The sequence below is a fragment of the Cherax quadricarinatus genome, chromosome 59 (assembly GCF_038502225.1).
Source record: "Cherax quadricarinatus isolate ZL_2023a chromosome 59, ASM3850222v1, whole genome shotgun sequence".
NCBI lineage: Eukaryota > Metazoa > Arthropoda > Malacostraca > Decapoda > Parastacidae > Cherax > Cherax quadricarinatus.
Genome location: NC_091350.1, coordinates 15476331 through 15502673, shown reverse-complemented (window position 1 = coordinate 15502673; position 26343 = coordinate 15476331). Strand labels below are relative to the sequence as shown.

The following is a 26343-nucleotide window of genomic DNA, read 5'->3' as shown; positions in this document are numbered from 1 at the left end:
ATTATAATAATAAGGTAAAAGGACCCCAACGGAAATAAGTCACTGTGTCTGACTTTTTTGGGTTATCCTAGGTTCTCTACACATATGCTGTTAAGTATGATAATTCTATGTAACTGTATTTGTGTACACCTGAATAAACTTACTTACTTACTGATGTCAGCTAGGCCTGTATACCTTGTACATGTACTTTTTTTTTTTTTTCAACAAGTCGGCCGTCTCCCACCGAGGCAGGGTGACCCAAAAATAAAAGAAAAAATCCCCAAAAAGAAAATACTTTCATCATCATTCAACACTTTCACCACACTCGCACATTATCACTGTTTTTGCAGAGGTGCTCAGAATACAACAGTCCAGAAGCATACACATATAAAGACACACAACATATCCCTCCAAACTGCCAATATCCCAAACCCCTCCTTTAAAGTGCAGGCATTGTACTTCCCATTTCCAGGACTCAAGTCCGACTATATGAAAATAACCGGTTTCCCTGAATCCCTTCACTAAATATTACCCTGCTCACACTCCAACAGATCGTCAGGTCCCAAGTACCATTCGTCTCCATTCACTCCTATCTAACACGCTCACGCACGCTTGCTGTACGTGTAGTAAATAAAGATATTATTATTATTATTATATTATTTTCTCAGTTGTTTGTTGGATTATCTTATTCAAACTTGAGCAATGTATGATGGAAAGATACTTCTTCACGTACACCAAAAATGAAAGAAATCAGACCATAAATAGCGGAGTTCACTTCTCGGCCATCAGCAGCCGCTTAGCGGTATATTTTTGTATGGTTGTTATGGTTATATTCTCATTTTTTCGGTCTCATTTGATAGAATGAAAGATATATTACAGAAATAGATATGATTTTGATTGCCTTCATGATGAAAAGTACCTTGAAATTGCGCTCACAGTAGCAAAAATGTTCTATTCTTTAGCGAAGCTCAAGAGTAAACAAATGACGTCACCGTCCAATACCTGTCTGCCTGCCAGTCTAAATTCCAGTACGGAGTCAAGAATGGATTGACATTATTTATACAATTATTACAATAATGCAGCAGTCTGCATAACAGTAAATCTTTTTTTTTTTTTCTGTGAATAAAAATTCCAAATGGTAAGCAAGAGTAATATAAGAGGGGCCTGGAGCCGTGACTAATGAACAGAGAAAATGTTATTTTAGTGCCTGGAATGTCTACATTGTTTATTCTGGACACTATTTTGAAATTGGCATCTGTTGAAATTTGTGTGAAATCGGCCAAACTGCCAATTTCTGACCACTTTATTGGGTAGTTGAAATAAGTGAATGGGCGGTTTCTTGTACTCAGTTGACAAACTAGAAGTAAATAAGCTTATTCAGATATACACAAATACAGTTACATAGATTATCATACATAGCAGTGTATGTATAGAGAACCTAGGATAACCCAGAAAAGTCAGACAAAGTGACTTATTTCCAGTACCTGGCTTGGGCTTGCCATATATGATTTTTGGTAAATATTTTTTTTTTCTCGGTTGTTTGCTGGGCTATCTCATTGAAACTTGGGCAATGTATGATGGAAACATGCTTCTTAACGTACAACAAAAATAAAAATGACGGACGATAAATAAGGGAGTTCACTTTTCAGCCATTAGCCGCCTCTTTGCAGTATATTTTCGTATGGTTTTTATTGTTGTATTCTCATTTTTTGGACTCATTTGATATACTGGAAGATATATTACAGAAATAGACATGATTTTGATTGCTTTCATGATGAAATGTACCTTGAAATTGAGCTCAAATTAGCGGAAATGTTTGATTTTTGCCAATGTTCAATGAACTGTGTAAGTTGGTTAATTTTATTAAGTGTATTCTAACTTAGCCACTCTGTAATTCGGCAAACTCAGTAATCCGGCACACTACAGGTCCCAATGATGCCGGATTTGTGATGGAGGACCTGTACTACAATTATTTATTTTATCATTAATAAAGTTGATAAGTATTTTCCTGTTCAGTTTATGGCCCTTAAACGTTCTCATTGTTAAATATTTGTCACTGGTCATGCAATAGTGACGTAATTGGAGTTTACTTCCCCCCCATCCCCCCGTCCTTGGATTTCATGGGGGTGACACCAAAGATACCGCCTCGGGTGACACCAACCCTAGCAACGCCTCTGGGGCGCGCCGTATCAGAAAGATTGCTCGCTGTATAATAAGTTTTGGTCATAATTTGAAATCGTTGTATTAGCGGAATGCCGTAAGGTAAAACGCCATAAAGCAGGGCCCTACTGTATTTATCATATAAACAATATTGCTACTCACCTTAGGAAATGCACTAGTAATGGTACGCGCTGCTGCAGGTGTAGAAAATAAGTTGAGGAGAATGATGTTTTCCTCATCTACTGCATGTTCTTGGAGGACATTGACTGCTTTGATCACTGTGTTGCCAGAACCTAGATAGTAATACTCACATACAATCATAACCTTAACCCAGAACATTTATTACATATAGGTATCAAGCTTATAATACTAATTTACTCAAAAATTTCAAATGAATAACATTATCCCAAGTTCCTGTACTTAAATTTCTTGCAAATTGTGAATCAATCATTTTTCATATACATTTGAGCACTTTTCCCCAAAGTTTTTTTCAATGGTAGTAGTAGTAGTAATGCAACGATGAGAAATTTCAATTACTCAGATATGGTAAACATGAGGAAATTAAATCTTCATCAGAGTACAAAACAAATTCTGGCCACAAAATAGAGCGAAACACCAACGTCAAAGACCTGGGAGTGATCATGTCGGAGGATCTCACCTTCAAGGACCATAACATTGTATCGATCGCATCTGCTAGAAAAATGACAGGATGGATAATGAGAACCTTCAAAACTAGGGAGGCCAAGCCCATGATGACACTCTTCAGGTCACTTGTTCTATCTAGGCTGGAATATTGCTGCACACTAACAGCACCTTTCAAGGCAGGTGAAATTGCTGACCTAGAAAATGTACAGAGAACCTTCACGGCGCGCATAACGGAGATAAAACACCTCATTTACTGGGAGCGCTTGAGGTTCTTGAACCTGTATTCCCTGGAATGCAGGCGGGAGAGATACATGATTATATACACCTGGAAAATCCTAGAGGGACTAGTACCGAACTTGCACACGAAAATCACTCACTACGAAAGCAAAAGACTTGGCAGACGATGCAACATCCCCCCAATGAAAAGCAGGGGTGTCACTAGCACGTTAAGAGACCATACAATAAGTGTCAGGGGCCCGAGACTGTTCAACTGCCTCCCAGCATACATAAGGGGGATTACCAACAGACCCCTGGCAGTCTTCAAGCTGGCACTGGACAAGCACCCAAAGTCGGGTCCTGATCAGCCGGGCTGTGGCTCATACGTTGGTTTGCATGCAGCCAGCAGTAACAGCCTGGTTGATCAGGCTCTGATCCACCAGGAGGCCTGGTCACCGACCGGGCCGCGGGGGCGTTGACCCCCGGAACTCTCTCCAGGTAAACTCCAGGTAATGGTTACAGTTATGGAGCACAGTGACTGTGCTATTTCAGTATGTACACTTGCACTTGTCAGTCATCCTTAACCCTTTGACTGTTGCGGCCGTATATATACGTCTTACGAGGTACCGTGTTTGACGTATATATACTGATAAATTCTAGTGGCTTCAAATCAAGCAGGAGAAAGCTGGTAGGCCCACATGTGAGAGAATGGGTCTGTGTGGTCAGTGTGCACCATATAAAATAATCCTGGAGCACGCAGTGCATAATGAGAAAAAAAAAGCTCCGACCGTTTTTTTTAATTAAAATGCCGACTTTGTGGTCTATTTTCGTATAGTATTTATGGTTGTATTCTTGTTTTCTTGGTCTCATTTGATAGAATGGAAAACATATTATAGAAATAGAGGTGATTTTGATTGATTTTACTATAAAAAGAACCTGGAAATGGAGCTCAAAGTAGGGGAAATGTTTGATTTTTGCCAATGTTCAAAAGTAAACAAATGATGTCATTGTCCAATAAATGTCCAAATAGCCATTCTAATATGCAGTCATGAATGGGTTGATGTAATTTTTACAGTTATTACAGTATTGCAGTTGTCTGCATAACATTAAATCTTCTATATTTTGTTTGAATAAAATTTCAAAATAAAAAGCAAGATTAATATCACAGGGGCCTGGAGACATGACTGATGAACAAAGAAAATGTTATTTTAGAGCCAGGAATGTCTGCATTGTTCATTCTGGACCATATTTTGAAATTGTCATATTTTTTAGTTTTCGTGAAATTGGCCAAATTGCAAATTTCTGACCACATTATTAGGTAGTTGAAATCGGTAAATGGGCAGTTTCTTGTACTCAATCGATAGAAAAAATGGAGTTCTAAAGAAATAGCTATGCGTTTGGTCGACTGGAACAATGGAATTAGCCGAAAATAGGGCTCAAAGTGGGCGAAATCGCCGATTTGTAAATATCGCCGAGGTCGCTAACTTCGCGAGAGCGTAATTCCGTCAGTTTTCCATCAAATTTCATTTTTTTGGTCTCTTTACAATAGGGAAAAGATTCTCTATCATTTCATAAGAAAAAATAATTTTTTTTTTAAATTTTGCGACACCAGCAGACACCTCAGGATTGGGGGTTGCGACAGTCAAAGGGTTAACGACAAAGTCCCATTCCTAAGACCACGTCGGTAAATGAATTTGTTGCTAAGTGAGGAGCATACTATAATGGTAGTGGGTTTCTGTCAACCATCTTTGATGTTGTTTTAATGTCACCTTTGTATCATTTATAGCATTTCTGGTATACAGTGGACCCCCGGTTAACGATATTTTTTCACTCCAGAAGTATGTTCAGGTGCCAGTACTGACCGAATTTGTTCCCATAAGAAATATTGTGAAGTAGATTAGTCCATTTCAGACCCCCAAACATACACGTACAAACGCACTTACATAAATACACTTACATAATTGGTCGCATTCGGAGGTAATCGTTATGCGGGGGTCCACTGTATTTTTAAATGTTTATACAGTAGTGTACTGTATATTGTAATAAACAGAATAGAGGAAATCAGCTCTAGTATACATTATTCAGGCATGCATACTGGTCAGAGCCCGTCCTAAGTCTGAGGCGTCGGTAAACGACTACGTCGCTAAGTGAGGAGAGGCTGTACTTTAACATTAACTATTGCTCATCAAGTTAAGGTACCCTAAATAATAATATTCATCACTCTTATACTTATTCTAAATAATTTTCCAGAAGTGCCCATACAATTTACATTGCCATGTAACACAGGTGTTATGTGTCTGAAATAAGCATTCAAGGTAAAAAAAAAACAGAATTAAGTGAGGTGAGGAACATAGGGAAAAGTAGGGTTACCTTTGAATTTACCAATTTTTTTTTACTATTGTACAAGTAAAAATTAGTACAACATTAACTTTACATGCTAGTAGTGAATAGTTCTTCTATTTGAAGTGTGCAGAAAGGGGTGAAGTGGACCTACTGGGCCGAGTTTGGTGGGTGTGGTTTAAATGTTGATGTGGATGCAGAGCTGTCAGCAGTTGATGATGTAGTGGGATGTTCAAGTGCTCAGTCTGCTTTACTCTGCAGCAATTTAAAGTTAACAACCATATACAGTGCACAACCAGTCTCCAAAACAGCAGGCATCATCTCTAAGATATGTTACTAAGTGCCTCAAATAGCATTACTTATTCTGTACAATCCTAATGTAATCTATTACAGAAAATCAATTAAAGCCAAAACTATCACTCAAGCAAGCACTAGACAACATGTGTCCCCCTCTTCAAAAGTTTAAACCTGCTCAACATACGAAACACTCACTCTTACTACTGTGCATACTATATATACAGGACAATCAATACTAATATAAAACCTTTTCTGCAATGCTGCAACAGAACTCATAGGTATAATACAAGTCAAAATTAACACTTTGATATCTTCGTGTATAGCTCAACCTGAGTAAAAACTCAAATGTGCATAAAAGACCCCAAAATTTGACACACACTCCTTGCAAATTCCAAAGGTTCCATCTCTACTTTCAGCTTTAAAGCTACTGTTAAAAAGTACCTCCTTACCTTAATGTAATTCATGACAAGATACTGTGTCAAACAAATTTTGAAGTTTGCCTGACTTCAACCATTACTCATCCACCTGTACTTCTTGTTTCTGTTTTTTTCTTTCTACATCCTATGCATTGTATCATGCTGCAAACCCTTTTTTCAGATATAGCTGTTTTACCAAGAATTTTACACAGCTTATCCTTATTCTTAACTTTTTATATTCATGTCTGTAGAAACAATCTTCACTGAGCTTTTATAGCATTATACTGTTTTCAATGTAACATCATGGACTTGTACCACAAACCCCTTTTATAACTTAGACACTTATAATTATTTTTAATGAATTATCCTGTAAGTTTTTTTTTTACATGGTGGCCATTTTCCACCGAGGCAGGGTGACCCAAAGAGAAAGAAAAACCCAAAAAAGAATGAAAGAAAAAACTTTCATCATCATTCAACACTTTCACCACCACTCATACATAATCACTGTCTTTGCAGAGGTGCTCAGATATGACAGTTTAGATGTCCCCCTAAACTGCCAATATCCTAAACCCCTCCTTTAACCCTTTCAGGGTCCGTCCCGTAGATCTACGGCTTTACGTTCAGGGTTCAAACCATAGATCTACGTCATGAGCTCAGCTCACTCTGATAAACTGCGAGTGGTACACTTGGGCCTAGATATGAGAGAATACATCTATGTGGTATGTGTGCACCACATAAAACAAATCCTGCAGCACACTGTGTATAATGAGAGAAAAAAACAAACCAAGATTTTCGATTAAAACAGCAACTTTGCAGTGTTTTTTCGTATGTTTTTTATAGTTGTATTTGCAATTTCTTGGTCTCATTTGATAGAATGGAAGACATATTACAGAAATAGAGATGATTTTGATTGGCTTTAGCACTGGAAATGGCTTGAAACTGAGCTCAAAGTAGCGGAAATGTTAAATTTTTGCCGATGTTCAAGAGTAAACAAACGACCTCACACGTCTAATACACGCCAGCTGGTGGGTCTAATATACATTCACAAATGTGGTGATGATATTTATACAATTGTTACAATATTGCATAACAGTAAATCTTCTATTTTTTGGTGTGAATAAAATTCATTATGTGAATAAAAAATCAAAATGGGATTTATTTGTAAAGCCTCAAAACGTAACTAATGAACAGAGGAAATGTTAGTTTAGTGCCAGGAATGCCTACATTGTTTATTCTGGCCGCTATTTTGAAATTGGAATATTTTGAACTTTGTGTTAAATTGGCCAAATTACCAATTTCCGATCACTTTATTTTGTAGTTGAAACAGTTGACTTGGCGATTTCTTGTGCTCAATCGATAGAATAGAAGTAATACTAGTGAAATAGCTAAGAATTTGGTCAACTGGAATGATGTAATTGGCCTAAAATGGGAGTCAAAGTCGGCAAAATCGCCGATTCGTAAATATCGCTGACACTTCAAAATTTGCGAGAGCATAATTTCGTCAATTTTCCATCAAATTTCGTACTTTTTGTTTTATTGCCTTCACAAAAAGATCCTCTACCATTTCATAAGAAAAAATAACAAATTTTTTTTTGGAAAATTCTTGGACACTAGGGCACCACTTCAGATTTTGGCCTTGGACCCTGAAGGGGTTCCCATTTCCAGGACTCAAGTCTGGCTAACTGGTTTCCCTGAATCCTTTCACAAAATATTACCCTGCTTACACTCCAACAGTTCATCAGGTCCCAAAAACTATTTGTCTCCATTCACTCTTATCTAACATGCTCACACATGCTTGCTGGAAGTTCAAGCCCCTCACCTACAAAACTACCTTTATCCCCTCCCTCCAACCTTTTTGAGAATGACCCCTACCCTGCCTTCCTTTCCCTACAGATTTATACACTCTCCAACTCATTCTACTTTGATCCATTCTCTCTAATTGACCAAACCACCTCAACAACCCCTCTTCAGCCCTCTAATACTTTTAGTAACTCCACACCTCCTAATTTCCACACTATGCATAATATTTACACCACACATTGCCCTTAGACATGACATCTACACTGCATCCAGCCTCCTCCTCGCTGCAGCATTTACAACCCATGCTTCACACTCATAAGAGTGTTCGTACCACTTGTAAGTTTTTTTTATTTTTTTTATCATCACCACACTGGCCGATTCCCACCAAGGCAGAGTGGCCCGAAAAAGAAAAACTTTCACCATTATTCACTCCATCACTGTCTTGCCAGAAGGGTGCTTTACGCTACAGTTTTTAAACTGCAACATTAACACCCCTCCTTCAGAGTGCAGGCACTGTACTTCCCATCTCCAGGACTCAAGTCCGGCCTGCCGGTTTCCCTGAATCCCTTCATAAATGTTACTTTGCTCACACTCCAACAGCACGTCAAGTATTAAAAACCATTTGTCTCCATTCACTCCTATCAAACACGCTCACGCATGCCTGCTGGAAGTCCAAGCCCCTCGCACACAAAACCTCCTTTACCCCCTCCCTCCAACCTTTCCTAGGCCGACCCCTACCCCGCCTTCCTTCTACTACAGACTGATACACTCTTGAAGTCATTCTGTTTCGCTCCATTCTCTCTACATGTCCGAACCACCTCAACAACCCTTCCTCAGCCCTCTGGACAACAGTTTTGGTAATCCCGCACCTCCTCCTAACTTCCAAACTACGAATTCTTTGCATTACGTTCACACCACACATTGCCCTCAGACATGACATCTCCACTGCCTCCAGCCTTCTCCTCACTGCAACATTCATCACCCATGCTTCACACCCATATAAGAGCGTTGGTAAAACTATACTCTCATACATTTCCCTCTTTGCCTCCAAGGACAAAGTTCTTTGTCTCCACAGACTCCTAAGTGCACCACTCACCCTTTTCCCCTCATCAATTCTATGATTCACCTCATCTTTCATAGACCCATCCGCTGACACGTCCACTCCCAAATATCTGAATACATTCACCTCCTCCATACTCTCTCCCTCCAATCTGATATCCAATCTTTCATCACCTAATCTTTTTATCCTCATAACCTTACTCTTTCCTGTATTCACTTTTAATTTTCTTCTTTTGCACACCCTACCTGGAGTTACCTGGAGAGAGTTTCGGGGGTCAACGCCCCCGCGGCCCGGTCTGTGACCAGGCCTCCTGGTGGATCAGCGCCTGATCAACCAGGCTGTTGCTGCTGGCTGCACGCAAACCAACGTACGAGCCACAGCCCGGCTGATCAGGAACTGACTTTAGGTGCTTGTCCAGTGCCATCCTTCTTAAATTCCTATTAATGCCAGGTATTACACCCTTAACCCTTTCAGGGTTGGTGCCGTACTAGTACGGCTTACACACCAGGGTTGGTGCCGTACTAGTACGCATAAATTCTAGCGCCTTCAAATCTAGTGAGAGAAAGCTGGTAGACCTACATATGAAAGAATGGGTCTATGTCGTCAGTGTGCACAGTATAAAAAAATCCTGCAGCACACAGTGCATAATGAGAAAAAAAAAACTATGTTCTTGCTTTAAAACAGCGACTTTGCAATTTATTTTCATATGCTATTTATGGTTGTATTCTAGTTTTCCTGGTCTCATTTTATAAAATGGAAGACATATTACAGAAATTGAGATGATTTTGATTGGTTTCACAATGAAAAGTACCTTGAAATTGAACTCAAAGTAGCAGAAATGTTCGATTTTTGCCAAAGTTCGAAAGTAAACAAATCATGCCACGCATCCAATACATGTCAACTGGTGAGTCTAATATCCTTTCACAAGTGCGCTTGGGGACGTGACTAATGAACAGAAAAAATGTTATTTTAGTGTCTTGTTTATTCTGGACCCTATTTGGAAATTGGCATCTTTTGAAATTAGTGTGAAATTGGCAAAATTGTCAATTTCTGACCACTTTATTGGAGGGTTTAAATTGGTAAATGGGTGGTTTCTTGTACTCATTCGATAGAGAAAATGGAGTTTAGCGGAATAGTTATGATTTTTGTCGACTGTTACATTGGAATTGGCCAAAAATAGGGCTCCAAGTGGGTGAAATCGCCGATGCGTAAACATCGCCGAGACCTCTAACTTCGCGAGAGCATAATTCTGTAAGTTTTCCATCAAATTTCATACTTTTGGTGTCATTATGATCGGGAAAAGATTCTCTATCATTTCATAGGATTTTTTTTTTTTTTCGAAAAATTTCTGACCCTGAGAACAAGTTTAGGAGAGGGCCTGCTGACCCTGAAAGGGTTAAAAAATAAAATAAAAGTATGTAGATTTTAGAATTCGACTAAGTTTTCCTCAAAATGCTGTGCATCTTATTGGCCTTCAGATTATTATATGTCTTGAATGTATAATAATTTTGAATATAGAATTGTATTTTGTGTAACTTGAACCAAGTGCAATTATTCCCTTTTGTTATTCACTTACCTTATGCAGCTGATTAAAAGACCCCTCTTAAACCAGAGTACAGTACAGGCACAACACAGATATACCAGCAATGTATGATCCGCCACCTCTTTTAATCTAGACAAAATTGAGAGACTTACTTTTTTTTTCCAGACTAGTTTACTGGGCAGCCACAGATGGCACTGTATGTAGCGTGTACTCGCTTATATTGTTTACACTGCAGTTGGTGATCCCTAGATTTTGTGCAATTCCTAGTTCATTTTACTAACAACCCTACTTATGGCTAGGGTTAATAGCTATACAAGTAACTTAGTCAATAGCTATGGCTACTGAGAAGTTAATAGGATTGTCAGGTGAATTAATCATAGAGGCTAAAACAACATTCCTTTGTGACAGGAGCTAATTAATTTTTATTTGATGCATGAAAAATTATGCAGGCAAAGATAAAAGCACAAGAAACAACCATGCTTGGATGAAATATTTAAAAGGGTAGTCAAGAAGAATATCATGGCAGTAGCCCTTCATCCAGAATCCTTTGGCTTTAACTTTAAGTACTTACCTACCTGAAGGGTATTCTGGGAATCAATGCCTCTGTGGCTCGGTCCATGATCAGGCCTCCCTGTGGATCAGGGCCTGATCAACTAGGCTGTTACTGCTGGCCACACGTAGTCCAACGTGAATATTAAAATGGTATAAAATACCGACAGGTTGTTAGGTAAGACACATATTCAACAGTTAGGTATCTTTATTTCGAAACGTTTCACCTACACAGTAGGTCTCTTCAGTTGAGTACATAAAAGTTGATAGAAGACACATGAAGACAATGTTATCAGTCCATCACCCTTGAAGTTTTGAGGTGGTCAGTCCCTCAGTCTGGAGAAGAGTATTGCTCCATAGTCTGAAACAATATGGAGCTGAAGTGACAGGATGGAGCCTTATATACCGCCAGGAGGCGAGATGTAGGCCACAGGTAGAGGTAAGAATGTAGTCGCTGGGAGGTCACGTCCCTCTCAAATCCAGCCATTCGCACTAGTAGTTGTCCAAGTTGTTTTCTGTTCTGTACCAAGATACCATTGTGTTGCAGTGTCTGACAGTGAATATTAAAATGATATAAAATACCGACAAGTTGTTAGGTAAGACACACATGGCTGGATTTGAGAGGGACGTGACCTCCCAATGACTACATTCTTACCTCTACCTGTGGCCTACATCTCACCTCCTGGCGGTATATAAGGCTCCATCCTGTCACTTCAACTCCATATTGTTTCAGACTATGGAACAATACTCTTCTCCAGACGGAGGGACTCACCACCTCAAAACTTCAAGGGTGATGGACTGATAACATCGTCTTCACGTCTCTTCTATCAACTTTTCTGTACTTGACTGAAGAGGCCTACTGTGTAGGCGAAACGTTTCGAAATAAAGATACCTAACTGTTGCATATGTGTCTTACCTAGTAGTCAACGTACAAACCACAGCTCAGATGATCTGGCACTGACTTTAGTTATTTATCCAGCTCCCTCTTGAAGGCAGCCAAGGGTCTATTGGTAATTCCCCTTATGGCTGGTGGGAGGCTGTTGAACAGTCTTGGGCCCTAGACATTTATTGTGTTTTCTCTTAGTGTACTAATGAAGCCCCTACTTTTCATTGGGGTTATGTTGCAAGGCCTGCCAAGTCTTTTGCTTTCATGGGGAGTGATTTCTGTGTGCAGATTAGGGTCCAGTCCCTCTAGAATTTTCCTGGTGTAGATTATGATGCATCTCGCCTGTGCTCCAGCGAGTACAAGTCAAGTGCTTCCAAGCATTCCCAGTAGTTAAGGTGTTTGACAGAACTTACATGTGCAGTAAAGGTTTTCTGTACATTCTCTAGATCTGTGATTTCACCTGCCTTGAATGGAGATGTTAATGTACAACAGTATTCCAGCCTAGAGAGAACAAGTGATTTAAAAAGGATCATCATTAGCTTGGCATCTCATTTCGAACATTCTCGTTATCCATCCTATTATTTTCCTCACAGATGTGATAGTGATAGTAGTAGGTTGGTAGACAGCAACCACCCAAGGAGGTACTACTGTCCTACCAAATGAGTGTGAAACATAAGCCTGTAATTGTTTTGCATGATGGTAAGATTGCTGGTGTTTTTTCTGTCCCATAAACATGCAAGGTTGTAGGTATGTCTTACTACTTCTACTTACATTTAGGTCACACTACACATGCATGTACAAGCATATATATACAGTGGTACCTTGAGTTACGAACTTGATTCATTCCATAAAGCTGTTCGAGTGCTGATACCAAACAAATTTGTTCCCATAAGGAATAATGTAAATTAGATCAGTCCATTTCAGACCCCCAAAAATACACTTACAAAAATACACTTACATAATTGTTTGAGTTGGGAGCTGTTCGAAACTTGAGGTACCACTGTACTAACCACTCTGGGTTTTCTTCTATTTTCTTCCTAGTTCTTGTTCTTGTTTATTTCTGCTTATCTCCAAGGGGAAGTGGAACAAAATTCTTCCTCCGTTAGCTATGCGTGTTGTAGGAGGCGACTAGATGCCGGGAGCAATGGGCTAGTAACCCCTTCTCCTGTATAAATTACTAAAAAGAAAAAGAAGAACTTTATAAAATTAGGATGTTTGAATGTGCGTGGGTGTAGTGCAGATAAGCAAGAAGTGATTGCAAAGGTTATGAATGAAAGGAAGTTGGATGTCCTAGTCCTAAGCAAAACAAAGCTGAAGGGGCTAGAGGAGCAATAAATGGGATTAAGTCAGGAGTATCTGAGAGAGTTAGAGCTAAGGATGGGGTAGCAATAATGTTAAAGGATCAGTTATGGAGAGAGAAGAGGGAATATAAATGTATAAATTCAAGGATTACGTGGATTAAAAAAGGGATCAGATGTGAAAAGTGGGTCATAGTAAGTGTGTATGCACCTGGAGAAGAGAGGAGTGTAGAGGAGAGAGAGAGATTTTGGGAGATGTTAAGCAAGTGTGTAGGAACTTTTGAGCCAAGTGAAAGAATAATTATGGTAGGGGACCTAAATGCTAAAGTAGGAGAAGCATTTAGAGAGGGTGGTATATAAGTTTGGGGTGCCAGTTGTAAATGATAATGGGGAGCATTTGATTGAACTTTGTATAGAAAGGGGTTTGATTATAGGTACTATACATGATGAAGGGCAAAATGACAGTAGTTTGTTGGACTACTTATTGGTAGATAAAAGTGTGTTGGGAAGACTTCAGGATGTACATATTTATAGAGGGGCCACAGATATATTAGATCACTTTTTAGTTGTAGCTACAGTGAGAGTAAAAGGTAGATGGAATACAAGGAAAATGGAAGCAGCAAGTAAGAGAGAAGTGAAGGTTTATAAACTTAAAGGAGAAGGTAGTTAGGGTAAGATATAAACAACTGTTGGAGGACAGATGGGCTAATGAGAATACAGGCAATGGGGTAAAAGATGTATGGGGTAAATTTAAGAATATAGTGTTAGTGTGTTCAGCAGAAGTTTGTGGTTACAGGAAAGTGGGTGCAGGAGGGAAGAAGTCATTGGTGGAATGATGATATAAAGAGAGTAGTAAGAGAGAAAAAGTTAGCATATGAGAGGCTTCTACAAGGTAGAAGTGATGCAAGGAGGAAGGAGTATATGTTGAAAAAGACAGGTTAAAAGAGTAGTGAAGCAATGTAAAAAGAGCAAATGAGAGTGGGTGAGATGTTATCAACAAATTTTGTTAAAAATAAGAAAAAGTTCTGGAGTGAGATTAATAAGTTGAGAAAGCCTAGGGAAAGAATGGATTTGTTAGTTAAAAATAGGAGAGGAGAGTTAGCAAATGTAGAGTTAGAGGTATCAGGAAGATGGAGGGAATATTTTGAGGAATTGTTAAATGTTGAAGAAGACAGGGAAGCTGTGATTTCATGTACAGGGCAAGGAGGAATAACATCTTGTAGGAGTAAGGAAGAACCAGTTGTGAGTGTGGGGGCAAGTGCATGGGGTGGTTAATAGAATGAAAGGGGGTAAAGCAGCTGGGATAAAGACAGAAATGTTAAAAGCAGGTGGGGATATAGTTTTGGAATGGTTAGTGTTTTTATTTAATAAATGTATGGAAGAGGGTAAGGTACCTAGGGAGTATAAAGTAAAAGGACACAAGTGCAACTAATGTGACATTTTTATTGTGGCAACATTTCGCTCTCCAGGAGCTTTGTCAAGCTGTTACAAACAGTACATGGACACAGAGGGTATATATAGGCTCAGAGTGAGGTGCAATACTAGTAGTAGTAGTGATATAAGGTGTAGTAGTAGTAGTAATACAACATGGTAGAACAATTAACTTGCACATGAGTAAAAGGATATAAAAGCTACTACAATTTACAACTTATATTACTACTACTACTACTACTACTACTACTACTACTAGTATTACACTTCAATCTGAGCCTATATATACCCTCTGTGTCCATGTATTGTTTGTAACAGCTTGATAAAGCTCCTGGAGAGTGAAACATTTCCACGATAAGAAGTCACATTAGTTGCACTCGCGTCCTTTTACTTTACATATTGTCGGTAATTCTACCAACATTATTACCTAGGGAGTAGCAGAGAGCATACATAGTTCCTGTGTATAAAGCCAAAGGGAACAAAAGAGAGAGTAACAATTATAGGGGAATAAGTCTGTTGAGTATACCTGGTAAAGTGTATGGTTATTATTGACAGAATTATGAGTAAGATGGAGAGCAGAATAGCAGATGAATAAGGAGGCTTTAGGAAAGGTAGGGGGTGTGTATACCAAGTGTTTGCAGTGAAACACATAGGTGAACAGTATTTAGACAAGGGTAAAGAGGTTTTTGTGGCATTTATGGATTTGGAAAATGCATATGATAGGGGGCAACATGGCAGATGTTGCAAATGTATGGAATAGGAGGTAGGTTACTGAAAGCGGTGAAAAGTTTTTACGAGGATAGTGAGGCTCAGGTTAGAGTATGTAGGAGAAAGGGGGATTATTTCCCAGTAAAAGCAGGCCTTAAACAGAGATGTGTGATGTCACCATGATTGTTCAATATATTTATAGATGGAGTACTAAGAGAAGTGAATGCTTGGGTGTTGGGAAGAGGTGTGGGGTTAACCCTTAAACTGTCCAAACAGATCTAATATTGCTCGCGTAACACTCCAAACGTAGATATACGTTTTTTTTACATTCTTTCTTATGGAGAAAATCAAGGTCGGAGCGCTATGCGCACAAACGCAGATCTATGTTTGGACAGTTAGAGGGTTAAAAGATAAAAAATCTAACACAGAGTGGGAGTTGTCACAGTTGCTCTTTGCTGATGACACTGATTTTGGGAGATTCTGAAGAGAAGTTGCAGAGGTTGGTTGATGAGTTTGGTAGGGTATGAAAACGAAGGAATTTAAAAGTGAATAGAGGAAAGAGTAAGGTGATGAGAATAAAAAAAATTAGGTAACGGAAGATTGGATATCAGATTGGAGGGAAAGAGTATGGAGGTGGTGAAAATTTTTGGGAGTGGACGTGTCAGCAGATGGGTCTATGAAGGATGAGGTGAATCATAGAATTGATGAGGGGAAAAAGGCGAGTGGTGCACTGAAGAGCCTGTGGAGACAAAGAACTTTGTCTGTGGAAGCAAAGAGGGGAATGTATGAGAGTATAGTTATACCAACGCTGTTGTATGGGTGTGAGGCAGGGGTTGTAAATGGTGCAACAAGGAGTAGGCTGGAGGCAGTGGAGGTGTCATGTCTGAGGGCAATGTGTGGTGTGAATGTAATGCAGAGAATCTGTAGTTTGGAGATTAGGAGGAGGTGTGGGATAACCAAAAGCAATATCCAGAGGGCTGAAGAGGGGTTACTGAGATAGTTTGGATGTGTAGAGAGGATGGAATGAAATAGAATGACTTCGTGAGTATACAAATCTGTAGTGGAGGGAAGGCGGGGTAGGGGTCGGCCTAGGAAAGATTGGAGGGAGGGGGTAAAGGTGGCTTTGTGTGTGAGGGGCTTGGACTTCCAGCAAGCGTACGTGAGTGTGTTAGACAGGAGCGAATGGAGACAAATGGTTTTTAGGACTTGACGTGCTGTTGGAGTGTAAGCAAGGTAACATTTATGAAGGGATTCAGGGAAACCGGCAGTGCCGGACTTGAGTCCTGGAGATGGGAGTACAGTGTCTGCACTCTGAAGGAGGGGTGTTAATGTTGCAATTTTATAACTGTAGTTTAGGCATGCCTCTGGCAAGACAGTGATAAAGTGAATGATAATGAAAGTTTTTCTTTTTCGGGCCACCCTGCCTTGGTGGAAAACGACCGATGTGTTAATAAAACAAAAACTACTACCACTTCTACTACACTTCACTCATAGCCTATATATACCCTCTGTGTCCATGTCTTGTTTGTAATGACCTGACAAGGCTCCTGGAGAGTGAAACATTGCCACAATAAAATGTCATTAGTTGCATTTGTGTGCTTTTACTTAACATGCTCAAAGTTGCATGTCCCATTTGTTTTTCCCAATATTCCATGCTAACAGATGCTCCAAGCATAGAATTTGCACCATTTTGCTTTTGGTTGGATGAAATTCATAGTGGATGTATTCCCAATTTGTGTAGATCCTAGAAATGCACTACAATCTTCAGTAAGCAAGCCAGAGACACTACCATCTGATTCCAAGAGACCAACATTTTCCCCAGAAGAAGACTCCTCTTCTAGTACATCTGTAATAGGGGCTATGGCTGTAGTGACTGTGGCAGAGTCTTTAGCCTAGTCTGGATTAGCACTAAGGCTGGGCGCTGAGCCTGGGTCAGTTCTAGAGCTGGGGGCTGAGCTAGCTGATGTTTTTGTTTCCTGTATTTTTTCCAGCGGGTGTGTAGTTATTTTCGGGTTAACTGTTGTGGTCAATAGACAATCATGTAGTCAGCAGACAATCATCTTTCTTACACAATACATTCCAGAAAAATGGAGCTATACATGACCTTGTAAGCAATATTCAAACTGTGCCTAGACAGCCACTGAAACCTCCTGATACTCTAAACCCAAATAACATCCATGATAATACCTACTGTAAAACTCTTACTTACTACACACTGTTTGGAGACTAGGCCTAGCCTATAGAAAATATCATATCCCTGAAACACTGAAGCTCTTTCAAAGTGTCCTTGCTGCTTCCAGGAAGCATATGGCAAAGCTTCGACAAACAGACTGGGAAATAAAACAGTTGTCAGCAGTCTCAATGCCACCACCCATGTAGGGATATAAATAGAGTTAAGGGTAACAGGACTTGTCAGATTGCATACTCTCACCCCACCCTCCTCCTGACATACGGCAAATGAGTTGGTCAGTGCTTGGGTGGCTACATCTAGCTATGACAATCTTCCCAGTGCCACGCAAGATGAAATTAAAGGACAAACATGATGCCAGGGAGAGAGTGATTTGTTTTATGCCCAGCAAGGAAAATGACTAACATTCCTTTCATTGAGTTTGAGCTCAATGCAGCACTGAGGACAAATCCACACCACCTGGGTAGGATGGTATTACAGCATACTCAGACTGCTATGTCGAGTACCAGGTAATCCTTTATTTGAATTATACAATATCAGCTATATTAATCAAATTATGAGGCACACCAATGCACATAAAAAAAAAAATACGGATTGACACTTGCTACCAGAATGTTTTTTACTTAAAGTAAACAACTTACTCATAATAGGGTACATGAGAAGAACTTTTCGTTGACTTATATCCTCTGGAAACTTTGCATATACAACCCGTGCCTCGTGAGTTTCCAGGTCTGATTCTACTAGAATCTTACCCAGCCTGATAGACCGACAACACGACCGTAAGCCCTGTAAATAAATGAATAAATGAAGTCAGAAAACTTTTTCAATAAAATAGTTTATAAACTTGTACCTACTACAGCATTGTTTGTATAAAACTTTCTGCCATTCTAGGAATTATCTGCATTTACTCATTTTCATCAACAGAGTACAATATTGCTATATAGGTGTCCTCACTTTATGCAGATGCATTCCAGTCCTATGGAAGTTGTACTAAGCTCAATTAGCCTATAAAGACTTAATTCCACATCAAAATTCTTCACTACATCTTACAAACCACAAAATAATAATAATAATTTATTTCAACATGATATAATGTTTATACAAAGATGAATAACATTTAGCTGTGCATGCAGAAAACCCCTTAATATGCAGAGCATTTCTGTAATTTTATACATACAGTCTCTTAGGTACATGTAAGTATAAATTTAGGAGTTACAATGTTAGTTTAATATCTATATTATTTTACAGTGAATAGAATAGAATTGAATATCCTATTAGTTCATTCTATATGGCTTTTATCATGTTTAACTGGTAAGGAAGTACAGGTTTGTTTATAATTATAGGTTAAAAAATCCATACCATGGGTGGGGTTAGAACCCGCGATCAAAACTCCAGACACTCTGATCGCGGGTTCTAACCCCACCCGTGGTATGGTTTGTTTGTAATCATGTCATTATGATTTCATGAGTCATGATTATAGGTGATGAGGATTCTAGCATATTAACTTAAAGGGGACACAATCAATGTTTTAATGATTGGGAGGATAATAGATATTGAGAATATGATTATATTGCTGTACATGTGTTCATGGCATTGAGAACATGGAAATATAGTTTTCACATACTTAGCCAATGCTGGGATATGTTAGGGAGAGAAGGTGTTTTTAATGGTAGTTTTGAAAATGCTGGCCGAGTCAGTGGCTCTGGAGATTTCCGGCAAAGAATTCCAGATTTTAGGCCCTTTTATGTACATTGAATTTTTGGAGAGATTTTGCTGGACACGGGGAATATCTGAGATTTTTGTACCTAGTACTGTCTATTGATCCTGTTGCAACTATCAAGTGCTTCAGGTCAAGATAATACTAGAATTTATTGTTCTGCAAATGTAGGATACACAGTAGTAAGAGTGAATGTTTTGTATAGCGAGTAGGTTTAGGTCTTTGAAGAGTAGGGAGGGGGAGTGTCGTCTATCAGTGAACTGTGTGATCATTTGTACTGAAACTTTTTGTTGGGTTATTATTGGCTTAAGGTGAATTGCTGTTGTGAATCCCCAGGCACAAATAGCATAGGTGAGGTAAGAGTAGATCAGTAAATAGCATAATGCAAGTAATGCTGTTTGCGGTACATAATAATGTATCTTTGAGAGGATACCAACTGTTTTGGGTACTTTTTTTTTTTTTGTTGTGTGTTGGATACGGGTGTTGAATTTCAAGTTGCTGTCAAGGTGCAGGCCCAGAAATTTTCCTCATATTTCATTCATATGGCAAATGCATATCACATAGAATTACCAGTAGAAACTGGACGTCACATAAAAACAAATTTGAATAAAGTGAGGGAAATCTGTGTTACCTTTCTTTGTTTAATGTTCATTCACTGGGCTAAGCAATTTCCATACCAAAGATTTATAAACTAATCTATCATATGTCTTGAATGCTTTATTATTTCTGGGTATTCTCCTTTATGAGGGCAGCCATGACAGAAAAGCATCCAAATATTCATTGAAACATGATCCAACTTGCTCTATGTTCCTTATGCCATTTAAACCCTCTCCAAAATTGTCTAATTCACTGACTGTGACAAGGAAGTAAGCAAGTGCATATAGAATGAGTAGTAGTCATTGTCTGACACTTTTCAAGTAACAACAAGCTTGTGTAGATGATGTGACTAAGAGCACTGGAGGCTAAGAGGAGCTGAATTCTCCCTTAGCACCCCTTTGGCCTTGCCAATGTTGCAGTCAGAGGGCTATCTAAATTGTGATTTTAGCACACTTCTGGCAAGAAAGCAACTGAATGTATGGTGATTGTGTTCTCTACTTTGGGTCACCATGCTTTGGTGAGAGATGGTCATATAGGAAAAAAAAAACTGGCAAATGGTAATCAAGAGCCTTGAAAACAATGAAATTTAGTTTTCTATCAAACATTACCCAAATATAACAGAGCTATCTTTCCACTACTATTGGAATGCTATATTTGTTGTAGCACAAAGTCCTCGAAGCTTACCTGCTCCATAGCTTCTCCAGATCTGACAATTGAAACACCACAGTTGCCTTTAACAAACTGCAAACCCTGGTACTGACATCCAGTTGGTGTTGTGATGGAACAGTCAGAATATGGCAGCTGATTTAGACCCTCTTCAACCACCAAGCGAATCTAATTCCAGTGAAAAGTTGAATAAAATAAATGTGGTATAATTTCGAAGTTGTTTAAAAATTAAATGGAGAATGACTTGCCATATTCCATAACATCTGTAAAAATATGAATAAAATTGGAAAGAGAATTATGATACTGTACATATTAAGATAATATACAGCTAATTATAATAGACAGCAGAAGCATAAAACATACATATGAAGTTTCTAAAAATTATAGTAATTCGTGTCAATACATCAATCCAACTATTGTTTATTAATCACTTACTAATCTGTCAGCATAGAATTTGAAATCACTTCTTGATGTATTCCTAGAAGAAAAAACAAATCATTAATAGCATTAAAAATCATTAAAACCAGATGATTAGTTTCTGAAGCAAGATTTATGGTAACAATTTCTTTATTGGTCCCATTAGATAAAGTAATCTGTGAAGCTTACCTATCCCGGATGATTGTTTGTAATTCCTTGACTTGACCACTACAAGGAATCAGCCTGAAGTACGGACCAAAACATTCAACAGGTTCTAGCTGGCTTTCAATGCATGAATCAGATTCATCCACATTCTGCAACATTAAAACACTGAAAATATCTGGCAACACTTGCTACATTTATTAAAATGTCTTTGTAACCAGTAGAAATAAAAAGACTGGTATCAGTGAGTCCTTTTAATAACAGGGCTATGGGAATGAGCAAATACATCACCTTATAAAACAAATGAGCATCCTGAGGTCAGGCTTGGAGAAAAGCAGGTGACATGTGAGGCCATGAAAATGTGAAATCAAGTACAGGTGAAGTCAAGTATTGGCAAAAGCAGGGGGTGGGGTTAAGGTGACAGGATTTACCATGGTTGTTATATGAAACATTGAGAATGTGGACCACTTAACATGTGCATTCCACTGTGCTGTTCAGTGGTATTGCTGATGTGGGTCACTGTTGCTTCCAAAATTCTGTGTTTAGCCCTGCCTCTCTCGTGGTATAAATGTTGTGCTCTACCCCGGTCCATGATGAGAATAAAGGTCATCTTTAAAAGGGTCCTTTTCAAGGTGTTCCAGGATTGGTGGGGCACCCCACAAACTGGCAGGTTTTCTAGCAAGACAAAATGCTGGGCACGGTTAGCAGCTCACACTTGGAACTCTGAAGACCTTTCTAGGCTTAACAATGTGGTCATTAAAACCAAGAAACTTGCTAGCTCAGATGCAGCCTCTCTCTTGATTTGGGCCCCATCAACCAAGTAATTACTTTTCCTTGCAGTTCTGTCACTGCAGACCTCAACATACTTCTTCCTGCACAGGATTTCATTGAAGCCTATGTCAGGTTCAACTTTTTCACCTTTGGCAACAACATTAAAAAAAAATTGGAATGGTATTTCAGGCTCGCTCAGTACACTACACATTCGAAGGAAGGAGAGAAAGAGAGAGAGAGAGAGAGAGAGAGAGAGAGAGAGAGAGAGAGAGAGAGAGAGAGAGAGAGAGAGAGAGAGAGAGAGACAGACAGACAGAGACAGACAGAGACAGACAGAGACAGACAGAGACAGACAGAGACAGACAGAGACAGACAGAGAGACAGACAGACAGAGACAGACAGACAGAGACAGAGACAGAGACAGAGACAGAGAGAGAGAGAGAGAGAGAGAGAGAGAGAGAGAGAGAGAGAGAGAGAGAGTGAGAGTGAGAGTGAGTCCCAACAGAACGAGGTGAGGAGTCCACACACACAACCTGGCTATGGGAAAGAGAATTGGCCAGCCCTTTGCTCTGAACTTGTCACCACCGACTGGAATGCTCTTCTCCAAGAGGATGTCCAAGAGGATGTTGACAACCAAGTGAAAGCCTTCACTGGACACATCCTTAATCTACAAGAACTCATCCATCACCGGCAGTATGTGATGAAGCCGACAGAGCAGCCTTGGTTTGGCTTTCATTGTAGAAAGGATGCTACTGCTAAGTACAAGGCATGGCGAGCATATAAGAGACATCCTACCACCTATAACAGGAACTTGCACAGGCAAGCCTGTAGGCATATGGGCAACATTCAAAAGTCGACGTATTTCCTTACACCTGTTCTGTTCACCTAGCAGCAAATAGGTGCCTGGGTGTTAGTCGACTGGTGTGGATTGCATCCTGGGGACAAGATTAACCCTTTCAATCAAATCAAAGTTTATTCTCTAAGGATTACAACGTGGGGTTTACAGATATTGGTTATTGTGTGGTTTACATGTAATAAAATACTAATTACAGAGGGGGCCACTAGAACACCTAGCAAGGTTAGGCATTTCAGGCAAACTTAGATTAATTCTTAACCCTAAATTATTACAAATTGTGGAGTAAGTTGACTAAATACTAAATGACTAAATACTAAGTGACTAAATACTAGTTTGTGAGTTTAGCAATGTGAATGCTTTTGTTTTGGCACAATACATAGTTTCTATATTGGAGTATCACAGGCAAACTTGTGACTAGTTAGGAATTATTATTTTAATATTAAGATAAGTATTTCTGTGCTTATAGTCAAATGGGTGAGCGAGTAAGTGTGAACCACCAGGTGGTTTTTATGTAGTTAGTTGACGGGGTGTATCTGAGATAAGATGTTTTCTAACGGTAGTTTTGAGGGTGATGAATGTGTCTGCAGTTCTAGAGTTTTCAGGTAGGGTGTTCCAGATTTTAGGGCCTTTGACATACATTGAATTTTTGTATAGATTTAGGGAATGTCGTAGAGATGTTTGTGTCTGGTGTTATGCTTGTGGGTCCTGTCACAACTATCAAGAAAGCATTTTAGGTCAAGGTTAATATTGGTATTTAAGGTCCTGTATATGTAGATTGCACAGTAGTAAGTGTGGATGTGCTGAACAGGGAGTAAGTTTAGATCTATGAAGAGTGGGGGTGTGTGTTGCCAGAGATGGGATTTAGTGATTATTCTTACTGCGGCTTTTTGTTGAGTTATTATTGGCTTTAGGTGCATTGCTGCAGTTGAACCCCAAGCACAAATTGCATAGGTGAGGTATGGATAAATGAGTGAATGGTATAGTGTGAGAAGGGCATTTTGCGGTACGTAGTATCGTATCTTGGAGAGGATTCCAACTGTTTTGGATACTTTTTTTGATATGTGCTGGAGATGGGTGCTGAAATTCAGGGTTAACAGGCCCTCTCCTAAACTTGTTCTCAGGGTCAGAAATTTTTCGGAAAAAAAAAAGATAGAGAATCTTTTCCCGATCATAATGACACCAAAAGTATGAAATTTGATGGAAAACTTACAGAATTATGCTCTTGTAAAGTTAGCGGTCTCGATTATGTTTACGCATTGGTGATTTCACCCACTTTGGGCCCTATTTTTGGCCAACTCCTATGTATCAGTCCACAAAAATCATAACTTTCGCTAGAACTCCATTATTTCTATCGAATGAGTACAAGAAACCACCCATTTACCGATGTCAACTATCTAATAAAGTGGTAAGAAGGAAATAAATGATATAAAATACTGACACAATGGAAATACAGTGGACCCCCGGTTAACGATATTTTTTCATTCCAGAAGTATGTTCAGGTGCCAGTACTGACCGAATTTGTTCCCATAAGGAATGTTGTGAAGTAGATTAGTCAATTTCAGACCCCCAAACATACACGTACAAACGCACTTACATAAATACACTTACATAATTGGTCGCATTGGGAGGTGATCGTTATGCGGGGGTCCACTGTATAAACACATATGCAGTATATTGTGATCCTTTATTGACAACGTTTCGCCCACACAGTGGGCTTTTTCAAGTCACAAACAGATATACCTGGGTGGAAGGTATGTGAGTATTTATAGTGAGGTGGAGAATGCTGCATCTGATGATCTACCGAGTGGGGTTATAGTCTAAAATCTTGGGTAGCTTGGAAGGGAGATTGGAAAAGTTTGTGAGCAGACCTTCTGCAGTGTTCCTCCATTCCTATGTTCTTATGTGGGATAGTGATGAAGTTTCTTGGCAGGTGGTTCAGCTATGTTATAGAAGCCATTGTTCTGGTTGAAATTGTTGGATAGAGAGGTAAGCGATGATTCCAGGATTCTTCGGTATCGAGTGTTGTCTTCTCTGGCGATAAGTCTTGAGTTTCTGTAGTTTATCAAATGGTTGTGTGAATTACGGTGTTGTACACAGGCATTTCTTGTATCATCAGATCTACCTCTACAACCACAACCACCAAGGACATTACCAGTAATAGGCAGGACAAGCTTCCATCCTCTGCAGGGGTATACATAATCCCTTGTAATGACTGCAGCAAATTATACGTGGGCAAAACATCAAGAGACCTCCAAACACGTATTTCAGAACACCAATACGGAAGAAGGTTTGACGATACAAGAAATGCTTGTGTACAACACCGTAATTCATACAACCATTTAATAAACTACAGAAACTCAAGACTTATCGCCAAAGACAACACTAAATACCGAAGAATCCTGGAATCATCGCTTATCTCTATATCTGACAATTTCAACCAGAACAATGGCTTCTATAACATAGCTGAACAACATGCCAAAAAACTTCATCGCTATCCCACATAAGAACATGGGAATGGAAGAACACTGCAGAAGGTCTGCTCATAAACTTATCCAATCTCCCTTCCAAGCTACCCAAGATTTTAGACTCTATAACCCCACTCGGTAGATCATCAGATGCAGCATTCTTCACCTGACCTCAGCATTCTGAACCTGACTATAAATACTCGCGTATCTTCCACCCAGGTAGATCTGTTTGTGACTTGAAAAAGCCCACTGTGTGGGCGAAACATTGTCAATAAAGGATCACATTATAGTGCATATGTGTTTATATTTCCAAAGTGGTCAGAAATTGGCAATTTTGCCTATTTCACAGAAATTTCAAAAGATGGCAATTTCCAAATAGAGTCCAGAATAAACAAGACAGACATTCCTGGCACTAAAATAACATTTTTTCTGTTCATTAGTCATGTCCCCAGGCCTCTCTTATATTTCTTTTGCTTTCCACTTTGAATTTTTATTCTCACAAAAAAATAGATGATTTACTGTTATGCTGACTACTGCATTAGTGTATAAATGGTATAAATAATATCAATGCACTTGTGAAAGAATATTAGACTTACCAGTTGGTGTGTATTGGACGCGTGGCATCATTTGTTTACTTTTGAACTTTGGAAAAAATCAAACATTTCTGCTACTTTGAGCTCAATTTCAAGGTACTTTTCATTGTGAAACCAATCAAAATCATCTCAATTTCTGTAATATCTCTTTGATTCTATGAAATGAGACCAGGAAAACTAGAATACAACCACAAATAGGATACAAAAATACACTGCAAAGTCGCTGTTTTAAAGCAAAAACACTGTCGGAGTTTCTTTGTTCTCATTACGCACTGTGTGCTGCAGGATTTTTTTTATACTGTGCACACTGACAACATAGACCCATTCTTTCATATGTAGGCCTACCAGCTTTCTCTCGCTAGATCTGAAGGTGCTAGAATTTATGCGTACTAGTACGGCACCAACCCTGGCGTGCAAGCCATACTAGTACGGCACCAACCCTGAAAGGGTTAAGGACCCCCAGTGGAAATAAGTTAGACAGTCTCCGATGACACACTGACTTTCTTGGGTTATCCTGGGTGGCTAACCCTCCGGGGTTAAAAATCCGAAGAAAATCTTATCTTATCTAAGGAAGCATGCTGGG

General features: G+C 39.2%; 1 protein-coding gene across 7 annotated transcripts in view; it reads right to left on the bottom strand.

Moving 5' to 3' along the window:
• Positions 1-26343, bottom strand: part of kri (uracil phosphoribosyltransferase krishah) — a 145524-nt gene that overhangs the window by 30029 nt on the left and 89152 nt on the right. For 6 of the 7 annotated variants that reach the window (XM_070097773.1, XM_070097774.1, XM_070097772.1 and 3 more), the window contains 5 exons: positions 21103-21227; positions 20932-20974; positions 20515-20664; positions 18158-18302; positions 2302-2432 (listed from right to left, as the gene is read on the bottom strand). In XM_070097773.1, the coding sequence (XP_069953874.1) occupies positions 2302-2432; positions 18158-18302; positions 20515-20664; positions 20932-20974; positions 21103-21227 (594 nt within the window). The remainder of the gene's footprint in view (positions 1-2301; positions 2433-18157; positions 18303-20514; positions 20665-20931; positions 20975-21102; positions 21228-26343) is intronic. The other variant, XM_070097771.1, reaches the window with a different exon arrangement.